The sequence below is a fragment of the Piliocolobus tephrosceles genome, unplaced genomic scaffold, assembly GCF_002776525.5.
Source record: "Piliocolobus tephrosceles isolate RC106 unplaced genomic scaffold, ASM277652v3 unscaffolded_38553, whole genome shotgun sequence".
Classification (NCBI taxonomy): domain Eukaryota; kingdom Metazoa; phylum Chordata; class Mammalia; order Primates; family Cercopithecidae; genus Piliocolobus; species Piliocolobus tephrosceles.
In genome coordinates, this window is record NW_022322702.1 from 1 (window position 1) to 14,641 (window position 14,641).

Below are 14,641 nucleotides of genomic sequence, written 5' to 3' on the forward strand. Positions count from 1 at the left end.
CTAAACTCCACAACTTCATTTAAGGAAAATAAGCTTCTGTTGACAGACACCAATATTCCATTTTCCACATTTGGAGGCATGCATTTGTTAGGTATAATGCACTGAGGGGCCGGGCCGCTCCAGATGCCCACTTGATTATCTTTGCTGGTACAGTATATGGAGGGCTCACCCACGAGCTCAAACACCTTTCTCCCTCCGCTTCCAAGATTGCAGCGGTAGGTCACCACAGATCCGTAGTGAAAATACTCTCTGTTAGTGCTAATGAAATCTCCATTGGTGATGGTTGGGGGTAGCCCACAAGGAATTCCTGGAAAAAGAAGCAGCAAGTTAACCAAAACAAAACCTTGGGACAGAGTCTTGCTGTCACCCAGGCTGGAGTGCAGTGGCACGATCACAGCTCACTGCAGCCTCTACTTCGGAGGTCAGGCAATCCTCCCACCTCAACCTCCCAAGCAGCTGGGATCACAGGCATGCACCACCGTGTGTGGTTTATTTTTATGTTTTTAGTAGAGATGGGGTTTGGCCATGTTGGGCAAGCTAGTCTTGAACTCCTGGCCTCAAGCAATCCACCTGCCTCGATCTTTCAAAGTGCTGGGATTATAAGCGTGAGCCACCACACCCAGCCTGGTTTCTTAAAATTATACTTTATTGTAAATTTTGCTGACAGATTTTTAATTCCAAAATACCAGAAGTAAATACTGACAGTATTATTGTCATCTAATATTTGCTAATGTACAGACATGTTCTTACAGTTGTAAAATATTATGAGTTCTGCTCTACTCAGTTAACTTTATTTCACTAAATGTGTCCATATATTATTAGAGTCCACTTCTGGTTTTTTTTTGTTTTTTGTTTTTTGTTTTTTTTTCTTTTTTGAACAGAGTCTCACTCTGTTCCCCAGCCTGGAGTGCAGTGGCATGATCTTGGCTCACTGCAAACCCCGCCTCCCAGGTTCAAGCGATTTTCATGCCTCACCCTCCTGAGTAGCTGGGATTAGAGGCATGCAGCACCACACATGGCTAACTTTTGTATTTTTAGTAGAGATGGAGTTTCACCATATTGGCCAGGCTGGTCTCGAACTCCTGACCTCAAGTGATCTGCCCGCTTCAGCCTCCCAATGTACTGGGATTACAGGCAAGAGCCACTGTGCCTAGCCTATAGTCTATGTTTTTATTTCTCCTGCTAAATGAGAATGTAACTATGTTATCTCACCATTATTAATTTAGTTCTCTCTCTATAGAAGGCATTTGCCTTTGTGGTATTGGATATTAATATAATAAAGCATATAGCAGAGCATTTTTTTTGAGACAGGGTCTTGCTCTGCTGCCCAGGCTGGAGTGCAGTGGCCTGATCATGGCTCATTGCAGCCTCAACCTCTCTGGCTCAAGCTATCCTCCCACCTCTCAGTCTCCCAAGTAGTTGGGACTATAGGCATGTGCCACCATGCCCGTTTGGTTTTTGTATTTTTTGGAGAGACAGGGTTTCACCATGTTGTACAGGCTGGTCTTGAACTCCTGGGCTCACGCCATCTGCTCACCTAGTCCTCCCAAAGTGCTGGGATTACAAGTTTGAGTCACCACACATGGCTCAGTATAGCATCTTTATTAAATAGTAGGACCAAAAACTCTGGCAGGACTAATAAAGACAAAGCACAAATATACAATATTACATATAATAAACATGATACTTACAGATTCAGAAGTAATAAAAAGAACTGGACACTTACCTACAGCCATACCACCCTCAATGTGCCCAATCTGTTCTGATCGTGGAAGAACTGAATACTGTGTCCTACTCTACTGTAGGGCAGTGCCCAGCCAGTATATTGACCTTCTACAAAGTTGGTTCCTACTTATCCTCCCACCAACTGGGTTTGAAATTGCCGATTTCCTCCCACCATCACCAAATGCAGGATTATACACATTTTATATTCCTTTTTAGCTTGCAATTAATTGCTTATTCCTCTTTGCTCCCCAAAATGTAGAAAGCTCATCTTCCAAACAACTCACAGGGAAGATGGCACGATCCTGTTTAGACAAAGAATAAGAAGGAAGAAAGAGCTGCATGGCTTGAATATCCGATGTGATACTAAGAGCTTGCAGAGAGGATATAGGGTTTCTTTCACTGACTTTGTATTTGTTGACTTCACTGAAGAAAATGCTCTTCAAACTGGGAGGTGTTCAACCAACAGAGGAGGAAATTGGGGGCTGTTTAAATGAGCTCAAGACTAGTTTAAAATAAATTATGCCTTAAGATAAGAAAGAAAACATTTCTAGGTGAAGGTGGAAGTTTGGTATGCTGTGAGCCATTTTAAGGATATGACTGGATTCTTCAAATATCAGATGGATACCATTTTCAAGAGGGATGAGATTCATTCTTTGTGATTCTAGGAGGACAACTCTAGGATTAAACGGGGGGGTGAATGGGGAAAGAGATTTCAACTCACGTTGACAAATTGGTGGCTTTGTGCTCCAATGGGCAGTATGGCCTGAGATGATACATTCAGCAGATGAGTGACCAATGAGTCGGTGCCTAAAGGCAAACAATGGAAAATAATTGTGCTGTACATGCCTCATCAATGTCCTCACAGCATGCATATGTGGCAAACCAGAAGGATTACAATGTAGGAGAAGTCTAAGGCCTAGCCTAAACTTTACCTGTTGTTCCCAGCTTTTCTACTTCTTTTTCCTATTCTCACACTATTGAAAGAAATATTTCTGCTCTAACTTCTCCTGGACCATTTGCTTCTTAATATCTTGGCTTCATTGTGGACTGTACCGAGCACCAAAATAAAACAATTATTTTGTAGACCTGTTTGACTTTTTGTTTCATAAATTCTATTTTCTCTAAATATTATTTCTGCCATTTTTTGTTTGCATTTTCCCTTATTTTGTGTGTGTGTGCATTATACGATGTCATCTTACTTGAGATGTGTTTTTTGTAAATACGTGATTTGTTGCTCTTGATCTTGTCTAGGAGACTTTGTCTTTCAACAAGAAGATTAAACCACATGTATTGAGATAAATGATGCATTTGATTTGCTTTCATCATCATTCTTTCACTGCCTTTTTCATTGATTTCATGATGCCCAATGATATTGATGAGGAGAAAGCAATGAATAAAATGATCTGACCCAACATGAGGGGGCTTATTTCTGGTGGAAGAGACAAATGCATTCCTTGCCATTTCTTTTCCTTCCCTCTCACTTACTATATGGAACAGATAGATTCAGCTGTTTTTAGTCATTCTAATAATTTAGAAATTAAGCTTAATAGGTTTTCCAATAAGGAATTTCATTTTATATGTGTTCACGTATATTATATATATGCACACAACACATATTTAAACTTATTTTATCAATTTTATAGTCAAACTCTATATAGTCAATCTACTCATCTTTAGTGTAATGTAAGTCTAGCCTACCTTTTACTGTCTCACATTTTCTAGTTTTATTGATATGTTCTATGAGTTTAGAGAGATTATTAATAAGTTATGATTACATTGCCAAGTTTTTGTGTGTTTTTTTTTGTTGTTGTTGATATTTCTTTTGGAATTCATCATTCTCCATTTTTAAAAATTTGCTTATAAATTGCCTGGGAAACATACTTAAATGGTACAATTGTTGTGTCTTTGCTTATCCTTTAATGTGTACCTGAGCCTCTAGGTGTGAATATTAGCTTGGCGCAATAGAAATGCTACCTTATACCATTTAGTGTTGTATAGAATCAATGTGGTGTCAATACATTTATTTCTTTTGCTGGTACTATATTTTCACGTTTTATTTCTGGGATCTGAGTTTTTTTCTCTGTCCCTGAAACACAGAAGTTTCCCTAGTGATGGCTAGGTATGGGCTTATTTGTTTACCCTTCTAGAATTTTTGTTACATGTATTTTGAATCCTGACACTGTGTTACATATGTCTTTCCTTTTTCTTTTTTGGAGACAGGATCTCATTCTGTCATCCAGGCTGGAGTGCAGGGGAGCCATCACCACTCACTGAAGCCTCAGCCTCCTGGGCTCAGGTGATCCTCCCACTTCAGTCTCCTGCCTAGTTGTGACTACAGGCACACACCACCATGCCCAGCTAATTTTTATACTTTTTTGTAGAAATGGGTTTTTGCCATGTTGCCCAGGCTGGTCTCGAGCTCCAGGGCTCAAGTGATCCTCTTGTCTCAGCCTCTCAATGTGTTGGGATTACAGGTGTGAGCCACTGTGCCTGCCTGTCTTCTCTTTTCAGCTTTCCCCGCTGCATTCAGGGAAAATTTGGTTAACTCCTCTTACTCTTTGCTTTAATTTTCTGCAATATTCATTGTGAGATATATATATGTATGTGTATATATATGTATATATATATCACATGTATGAAATGAAATATATAAACACACTGAATATATATATTCATTCATGTACAAACTTTATGGCTAGTTTCACAGAAGTATTTGCACAATTGAATCTTATTACAAATATGAAAAGGAGAATGTTCAGAAAGTTTCCCTGTTTTCTTGGCAGTAAATCTCCCTGTAAAATTTCTCTTGATTTTTCAGACTGGTCTCTTTTACATGTATTTCCTGTTTCTTGTCATAAGCTCAATGGTTTTCTGCTGTATGCCTTAGAGAGGTTCACCCCTTATTCAGCAATGCAAGATGAGGAGGGTACAGTCAAGAAACTTATCAATTGTATTTAAAAATGCTCAAAAATAAAAAAGTAAAGGAGACATTGGATTTATTCTAACTTTACTTTGTCAGATTCTACTTGCTATGGTCTGTGAGGTCTAGGCTGGCATATGTGCTGGACACCACAATTTTCCTTTCAGTATTGGTTGCGGTGGCACAAATGTAGCCCTTATTCACTACCTGGCTTAGCTGTTCCGGTGATGAGCGAGATTGAGGCAGAGCCTCCACTGTGTGCTGAGCAAGGCTGAGCACCAACAGCTGGGCCGTGTGCTGTGAGCACCTGACGCTTGACATTTTCAAAGGGGCTCTGTTGTAGGTTGAAGTGTCTCCCCCAGATATGTTGAAGTCTTAACCCCCAGTCCCTGTGGATGTGATCTTATTTGGAAATACAGTCTTTGCAGATGCAATCAAGTTAAGATGAGATCATTAAGGTAGGCCCTAATCCAATGTGACAGGTGTCATAAAAAGGGAAAACTTTGAGCAGAAACATGCACAGAGAGGAGAACAGCATATGAGGACACAGACCCAGAGGGAAGATGGCCATGCGAGGACAGGGACAGAACAAATTGGAGTTCCGCTGCCACACGCCAAGGAAGGCCTGCGGCTCCAGAAGCTGTAAGACGCAACGAAGGATTCTACCCTACAGGATTCAGAGGGAGCATGGCCCTGCCAACACCTTGATTTTGGACTCCCATCCTCCAGAATAGAACTCCAGAAACTTCTGTTGTATTAAGCCGCCCATTTTGTGTTACAGACATTCCTCAAGGATATTGCAGGTTCAGTTCCAGAACACTGCAATAAAACAAATATCACAACAGATGAGTCATATGAATTTTTTGATTTCTCAGTGAGTCTAAAAGTTGTGTTTATACTATGCGGTAGTCTATTAAGTGTGAAATAGAATTATGTCTGAAAAAAGTCAAACTTTAAAAAATGGTTTATTGATAAAAAATGCTAAAGATTATCTGACCTTCAATAAGTCGTAATCTTTTTGCTGGTGGAGGGTCTTGCCTCAAGGTTGATGGCTGCTGACTGCTCGGGGCGGTGGCTGCTGAAGGCTGGGGTGGCTGTGGCTATTTATTAAGCTGAGACAATAAAATTGTTGTATTGATCGACTCTTTCACAAAAGATTTTTCTAGCATGCAATGCTATTTGATAACATTTTACCCTCTCAACTGCTTGCAAAATTGGAGTCAATCCTCCCAGATACTGCTTTATCAACTGAGTTTATGTAATATTCCAAAACCTTGTGGTCATTTTCACAATGCTCATGTCATCTTCACCAGGAAGAGATTCCACCTCAAAACAAACACACAAACAAACAAACAAACAAACAAAAAAACACTTTCTCTGCTCATTCATAAGAAGGAACTCCTCATCTGTTCAAGTTTGATCATGAATTTGTAGCAATTCAGTCATATCTTCAGGTTCCATTTCTGACTGTAGTTCTCTTGCTATTTCCACCACATCTGCAGTTATTTCCTCCGCTGAAGTGTTGAACCTCTCAAAGTCAGCTGTGAAGGTTGGAATTAACTTCTACCAAACTCCTGTTAATGTTGATATTTTAACCTCCTCCCATGAATCATGAATGTTCTTAATGATATGTAGAATGATGAACTCTTTCCAGCAGTTGTCAGCTTACTTTGCTCAGATCCATCAGAGGAATTACTGTCTGTGGGAACTGGCCTTACAAAATGTATTTCTTAAATAATGAAACTGGAAAGTCAAAATTACTCCTTCAATCATGGGCTGCAGAATGGCTGCTGTGGTCAGCAGGCAGGAAAACTCCATTCACCTCGTGTCCATCTCCATTAGAGCTCTTGGCTGTCTAGGTGTAAGGTCAATGAGCAGTAATATTTTGAAAGAAATCTGTTTTTCTGAGCACTAGATCTCAACAGTGGACTTAAAATATTCAATAAACCAAGCTGCAAACATAGCTATGTTATCAGGCTTTGTTGTTGCATTTATAGACACAGGCAAGGTACATTTAGCATAATACTTATGGGCCCTAGGATTTTTAGAATGGTCAGTAAGCTTTGGCTTCAACTCAAAGTCACCAACGGCATTAGCTCCTAAAAAGTCAGCCTGTTCTTTGAAGCTTTGAAGCCAGGCATTGGCTTCTCCTTTCTAGCTATGAAAGTCCAACAGATGACTATTTTGTCTATATGGAAAATCTGTTATTTAGTGTAACATCTTCATCAATGATCTTAGCTAGATCTTCTAGATAACTTGCTGCAGCTTCTACACGAGCACTTGCTGCTTTACCTTCGACCTTTATGTTATGGAGAGGGCTTCTTTCCTTAAACCTCAGGGACCAAATTCTCCTAGCTTCCAGCTTTTATTCTGCAGCTTCCTTACCTCTGGCAGTCTTCACAGAACTGAAGAGTTAGGACCTTGCTCAGGATTAGGCTTTGGCTTCAGGAAACGTTTCTAGTTTGATCTTGTATCTAGAGCATTACAACTTCTTCCCTATCAGCAATAAGGCTGTTTCATGTTTTATCATCCATGTGTTCACTGGAATAGCACTTTATATTTCCTTCAAGTACTTTTGCTTTGCCTTTACAACTCTCTAGCTGTTTGGAACATGAGGAATGGCTTTTGGCCCATCTTGGTTTTCAACATATCATCCTCAGTAAGCTTAATCATCCCTAGCTTTTGATTTCAAGTAAGAGATGCATGACTCCTCCCTTTATGTCAACACTTAAAGGCCAGTGTAGGGCTATTAAGTGGCCTAATTGTAGTCTTATTGTGTCTCAGGGATTAGGGAGTCCTGAAGAGAGGGAGAGAGAAGGGGAATGTCTAGTCCATGGAGCAGTCAAAGCACGCACATTTATTGATTAAGTTTTCTGTCTTATATGGGTGCAGTTCGTAGGGACCCCAAACAATGACAATAGTCACATGAAAGATCACTGATGAGAGATCACTATCACAGACATGATAATAATGAAAACATCTGGGATATTGTGAGAATAACCAAAATGCCACACAGAGACACGAAGTGAACACACACTGTTGGATAAATGATGCGACTGACATGCTTGTTGCAGTGTTGCCACAGGCCTTCAATTTGTAAAAAGCATAACATCTGCAAAGTACAATAAAACGAGGAAGTCCTGTACTTTTTGATGCCAGCCCAAGCAAGTGATCATGCTGTTATCATTAAGATTTGTTCTCTCACACAGCTGCTACATGCTCTTCCCTTTCTTCCAGCAATGTCTACTCTGGGTTAGGGTTGTTTGTGGGCTTTGACTACTACACTCCTAATTATTTTTCCTTCCCATCCAGTGAACAGCATACTTTTATATGTGCACTGCCCTGGTTTCCAGCAAGGATACAGATTTTTTCCCTAATCTTCTCCTATCGTTGTTCATTTCAATCAGGAGTTAACACCTGTGTTCAAGCCTCTTAAGAGCAGGTGGCAAGAGCCTAGTTTCCTTCCTGACATGTGGCTAGAAGGTAGTATTGCTGTTGTGCAACTCTTAAACCAAGAGATGTTGCTGCCAACTCACCCTGTAGTACAAGAATAGTTGATTCTGGATCCAACCTGGATGTCTGTGATCACGTGCACCATGCCATTCAGTGGATCTGGAGGAGTTTTACATGATTTACCTATGGGAAAGAAAGTATTTTGGAGCCAGGCAGAGTAATCTGAACTCTCTTCAGTACATAAGGTCTCAACTTGCACGTAGGTTCCTGAAGAAAATATGCAGTTCTGATGGTTCCACAGATTTTGCCACCTTGAGAAAACTCATCAGAGCGCCTAAGGATCAGCCACCTACTAAACCCCACTTTCAAAAACACCTTCCCTTCCAGATCTATCTAGATCTAGATTTAGATCTGTGTAGAGACTTTGCATCCCTTATCAAAATGTAAAAGTCACTGATGGCATTATTTCTACTGATATATTTCAAAGTTTGCAAAGGATTTCTTCCCACCTACTTATTCAAACAGAATTTGTCTTCCTACACCATTTTTTCCCCTGATCTAGAGTCATGTATTATTTTCTTTCCTATAGGGAATGAAGATTTTCTCTACAAATATTCCTTGAAACATTCTCATGAAGTGAGCATTTCAAGCAGTAATCAAGGATGTCCTACAAGAAAAACTTACATCCACCTATCTAAACACTTTTGAAAAAAGATTTCTTATATCCCACATTTGAAAAAATTCAATAAGAAGCTTTTGCAGACATGGGAAAGATCCAATGCAAGTTCACTCACGTTTACAGACATCTTTGGGACTCGACCACACCAGGTTATCTAGACATATGATAGAGAACGGCCTCCCGTAGTACTCAGGACGGCATTCGTACTTTAAAGATGCCCCAATGGGAAAGTCAAATGCATTGGTTTGGGTTTTCAACTTAGCAAATGGAAAAGGATCCGGGGCTTTACAGTGACCTAGAGATCAAGAAGTCAAGAATATCTGAGTTAATAAAAATATACCCAATGTGCTTCCTCTTTTCTCTTCCTGGGTAGATTGATGCCAGAAGAAAAGAAACTTTTCGTTATAAAACAAAAAACAAAAACAACAAAACACACACACACACACACACACACACACAACTTCCCTGTAAAATGGAAGGGAAAGTTCCATTAGCATAGGTTTATAAGGAAGTATATTACCTGGAAGACTAGTCTGTTATCGGGTCTTTCTACTCATATAATTTAGTTAATTTAATTTAATTTAATTTTTCTATTTTTAGTATAATTGGAGTTTCACCATGTTGGCATTCTGATCTGGAACTCTTGACCTCAAGTGATCTGTACTGGGATTACAGGTGTGAGCCACTGTGGCCAGCCTATTATTATTGTTTTTGAGATAGGGTCTCACTCTATCACCCAGGCTGGAGTGCAGTGGCACAATCTCAGCTCACTGCAACCTCTGCCTCCCAGGCTTAAGTGATCCTTCCATCTCAGCCTCCCAAATAGCTGGGAACACAGGCAATTGCCATCATGCTCAGCTAATGCTCATACAATTTAATGTAAAGATAGCTCTGATTTAATTTTTCACATTTTTAGGACTCCAGAAAGAGTGTTTCTGCCCAGCTTCCACCTTTCGTGTCTGGTTTCCTTGTACTTCAGGGCATCAAAACTCCAATGAGAGGCTGAAAAGCATGGGCAGGAACTCAATACATTTCCTGGTAGGAGGAGACACTGATTTTCTAGGTCAGATGTCTAAGCTAACCATTGCAATAAGGGGATTCAAGGCATTTGTTTTTAATTCATATGATTCTAATGAAGGACTTTCCCACCACTCACCGCCTCCCTATTTTTTCATCAGTCCCTCCAGCTGCAAAGGTCATCAGGATCTGATGTGTTGACCTACCTTAGAACCACTTATCATTGGTTTGGCATTCCATTGTGGCAAATGTGCACAGAGATACCATACCGTAATTATGGAAATATGGAGGGCCTGCGTTAGATTTTCTGAACCCATTTGGGATGTGGGGAAGTGAGCACTAACCCAGAATTCCACAGCGAGGGGCAGGGCTGCTCCAAACCCCATTCCCTTGAGGGTCACTTGTGCAGCGGATGGTGCTCTCCCCAATGAGATCGAAGGTCATCCCTCTGTCTGGGTGGGGGTCGCATGTGTAAGTTACAGCTTTTCCAAAGGGAAAGACTTCCAGAGGTTTTCCTGTGTGTCTCCCATTAGGAATAACTGGAGGAGTTGGACAAAAGATTTCTGGAAAAAAGACAAAAGCACTAAGTTTCATTCAGGAATTTCCCCAGAGGTATTCTGCAATTACAGGATGCTATGATTGTCGTTGCTGAAAATATACTAAGGAGATGACAGTAGACATTAGGACTTTGAAGAGTTGGATTAAATGAGACGTCAATGAAAGTGTATTGCCAAGTACAAAAGAGATTTTTCTATCCTGAATCTTCCAGATAATAACGGTTCCTGGACAATAGAAACGTTACAACTTTAATGAAGTAGCAAAACATTTGAAGAAGAAAAATAACCATTTTCAAGGGTTACTCATTCATTTAGTCAATATACATTAATTGAGCACTTGTCCTGTGTCAGCCACTCATCAGGATCCTGGGGACGCAGTGCTGAGGAAGGAGCCTATGTTCTTGGGAAATATTTCTCAAATGTATGTTTCTGTGCTAATCATCTTAAATAGGTGAAACCCTTCACTGATTACTTATTGATATTGATCATGAATCTCTGTGATAAAAATAGCCCTGTCAGAGTGAATTGAAAGGTAGTCAGGCCATTATAAAACACTCCAAATGGATTCAGATTGCTTTGCTTTTGAAAATGTCTGTGTCTGTTGATGATTAATTTTCTCTTTTTACTTTCTGGGTCAGGTTTCAAGTTGTTACTCCTTTCTAGCATCTACTGATTTGTTTAGAACAGTCTCTCCCTCATTTCTAATTGGCGTTTCTCATTAGAACTGGAATTTGGAAGAAGCTACTTTAACTAGCAAGAGTTATGAAAAATAAGAGAAATCTTGAGTAGTCAGTCAATGAGTTTTAATGCATAATAGTAGAACAGACACTTGTCATGCTGCTTCAAGGAGCACTGGATTACTTAGACAACAAGAATCTCTATATAAGTTTTGTTCTTACAAAGTTTTCCTCTAAAAAGCACTGTAAGATGTCCAAGTATATTTCTAACAACACAAATATTTTAGTAAAATTTCACGGTTTTCTAAAGAAACATGTTTTCCAACTGTTAGAATCAAGAAATGAAGCAAAGTTCTATCTTCCATTGGGGAAATTACAAATAGTTAGACTAGGAGAAATCAGTAGTCTACTGATTATTGAACATATGGGGTTTATTTTTAAAAAACTGACTTATTTATGAATCTCTCAGCATAAATTATTTAGGTACATGTTTTGAGAATTTAAGGAGTCTCCAACTGCTCGCCCTGTCTAATGTTGCATCCCACTTTTCCCTCATTCCTCAGTGCTTTGCTCTATTATCTTCATAGCATTGAATTTTTTTTTTTCTTGTCCCTCTCCCCACCTGAGGAGAAACAACAGGGGGACAGGGAATTCGTTCGTCTTGTTCACTGATAAAACTTCAGTGGCTAGATGAACATCAGGCACAAAGTAGGTGATCTATAAATATTGATTAAATAAAGGCATGTTTAATATTTGTGTATTATCAAATACATACAAAAATTGTAGACTGACTGCACCTGATGGAAGAACAAAATGAAAAAGAAAGAAGGGAGGAAGGAAGGAAGAGAAAAAAGAAAGAAAAGAAAGAGAGAAACAAAGTAAATTGTTAAAGCTTCACATTATCTAATTTCTCCTGAAGCTCCTAGAAGCACACTACCATAGGCTTTATTGAGGTAGAACACACAATACAGAAGGACAGAGACAGATCAGATGATCCCAAAGACAGGTGATGTACACATTGATTCACAACCAAACATTATTAAAATAAGCAATTTTCAAATCAATAATTCGGACTAGAAAATTGAAGAACCACATTAGAGGAGGTCATGGGTCAAATACTGAACAGATGAAGGGGAGAGACTGGCCTGAAATGTTACTCCTATTACTCACGTTCACACACTGGAACACTGCTATTCCAAAGGCTTTCCATTCCAGCCAAGACACAGTAACTAGCAGAGCTGCCTTTTAATTGAAATCTAAAGGAGAAAATAGGAGTGAATAGTGAGCTGTTTCAGCCAACAGGACTCTTGGTTCACAATCTAAGGCCCTGCCCCAAATCTGAGGATTTTGAGGACCTGAGGCCAGCAGGTGGCAGAGTTGCACAGGCTACGTTATTCTGGAAGCTCACAGTCTCCAGAAGAGAGCAATATAGAATGGCAAAATGCAGTAGCTTGGTCACATGACAGTCCTGCTTGAATTGAAAAAGGTGGTCGTGACATGGCCGCCATCTCCTTGACCCAGGACCCTGGCTTGGAGTTTCACTGATTACTCCGTGATAACCTGATAAATCACTCATTGTCATTATTAGAAACCCAGTCTTCTAATGCAATGCCTTCCTAACTCTGATGCTGGAACAGCAAGTAAAACAGCTCCCAGTTTGTAAAACAGCTCTCAGTTTGGAAAAGTGGGAAATAGCTGGCGAGATAACGGAGATTGTCCTTTCATCTCCGCATCTGTGATGGCGTGAAGAAGGCTCACAAGGGCAGTCTGGGCTGCTGAAGAGTAAGCGTGAATATTCTAGGGGAAAAAGGAAAGAAGAGAGGGCTTGATTTTTGTATGCAATCGTCAAAAATTCTGTGTCTGTCGGGCCCTGATGCCCTTCTAACTCTTACTGGGTGCTGGCATTTGGAGGCTGCCAAGATTCTGTGGAACATTTTGGGATCAGGTGCTTTGTTGCCCATGCTGGTCAGCTCCCGTGTAGAGATGTGCACCCTGTGCATCTGTGAAGAGCACTAGATGGACATAAACAAGGTAATGACCTTGCCGGAAATATTAACAGCAGCCATCAGGACCCCAACTCAGGCCCAGAGCCCATGAATAGCCAGATGATATATGACTGAATTTTTAAAAAATGCTGATTTTTACATTTTCATTCCTATTACAAATTTCACTATAGATGGTTTAAAGAATTTACTGAAATGATTCTTAAATGATCCCAGTTATTTAGAATAAGCTTTTTGTTACTTGCAATTTTTTTCTGGGACTCTCTAAATTACTCATATTCTTTTTTGCTTGTAAAATATGATTTATTTTTCTTGAGATGGAGTTTCACTCTTGTTGTCCACACTGGATTGCAATGGTGCCATCTCGGCTCACTGCAAACTCCGCCTCCCAGGTTCAAGTGATTCTCATGCCTCGGCCTCCCAAGTAGCTTGGATTACAGGCACATGCCACCATGTCCAGCTAACTTTTGTATTTTTAGTAGAGACGGGGTTTCACCATGTTGGCCAGGCTGGTCTCCAACTCCTGACCTCAGGTGATCTGCCCGCCTCAACCTCCCAAAGGTGCTGGGATTACAGGCATGAGCCACCATGCCTGGCTGATATTTTTTACTTAATGTGTTACCTATATATTCATAACCAGTAGTTATACTTGCCTTTGAACTTTCCGGTTAATATGTGTTCCAGTTTCCTCTTCATATCTCATGTTATTAGTTCTATACGTTTCTTCCTTTCTTCCTATGTATACTTTTGAAAGTTCATCTCTCTGACTGTGTGTGTGTGTGTGTGTGTGTGTGTGTTTGTGTGTCTTTCTTTTAAGCCAAACCAAATGTCCCCCTTTAAAACTAATTCCCAGCCCCATTTTCAATGTCCAGCAGGTCAGGCAAGCTCACACTCACCCTTCATCACAAACAAAATCTACTTTTGCTCCAAGCTGGAGATTAAGTGGAAATAGCACATGACCATTAGGAAGTTGGCCCAGGTAGCCATCACAGGATTTCACTGGAGAAAAAGAAAAATGAACAGAAAAAATTGGCATGTGGAGAATAAAGACGCAAGCTAAAAATATCAAGCCAGATAAGAGTCTAGGCACCTTCACATCTGGGGGCTGCAGGGCTCCAGTCTCCCTGGGGTGTGCAGCGCAGAGACGCAGCCCCTCTGAGGTCATAGCCGGGCTCACAGCTGTAGAGCACTTCCTGCCCAGGCCAAAAGATGTCCTTGTCCCTTTGGGTACGCTCACCATGCAGGACATCCAGAGGCGGCTGACATACTGGGGAGAGAAAAACAAAGTATTGCTAATTTTCTCACTGTTAAACTGGCCAAGGGAATAATAATTACAAATCTATATATAATAATAAAGGTAAGATAACAGCTTTATTATATTGATAACAAACTAAATACACAGGGTGAGGAAGATGTCTTGCCGTCAGTCATAGAACTGACACATTGCAGAACTGTGACTAAAACAGAGGTATCCTCAATTCATTGCTTTTCATCTAAAGTATGCAACTAAGATTTCACAATGGACAGTTCCTTCTAGAATGCTTCCAATTACTGTTCACCCAGTACAAAATTGGGAGGAATGATGGATTTTTGTATCTTCATACTTTCTT

At 40.2% G+C, this 14,641-nt stretch overlaps 1 protein-coding gene across 1 annotated transcript; it reads right to left on the reverse strand.

The window, feature by feature from the left end:
• Nucleotides 1-6: 6 nt before the first annotated feature.
• LOC113223086 (complement receptor type 1-like) lies at nucleotides 7-14,298 on the reverse strand (the record flags this gene model as incomplete). The annotated part of the gene is made up of 8 exons (XM_026452668.1): nucleotides 7-307; nucleotides 2,447-2,532; nucleotides 8,182-8,281; nucleotides 8,893-9,072; nucleotides 10,139-10,357; nucleotides 12,199-12,284; nucleotides 13,928-14,030; nucleotides 14,122-14,298. Coding segments are annotated over 8 exons (1,252 nt in total), but the record flags the coding sequence as incomplete, so codon positions are not given.
• Nucleotides 14,299-14,641: the final 343 nt, after the last annotated feature.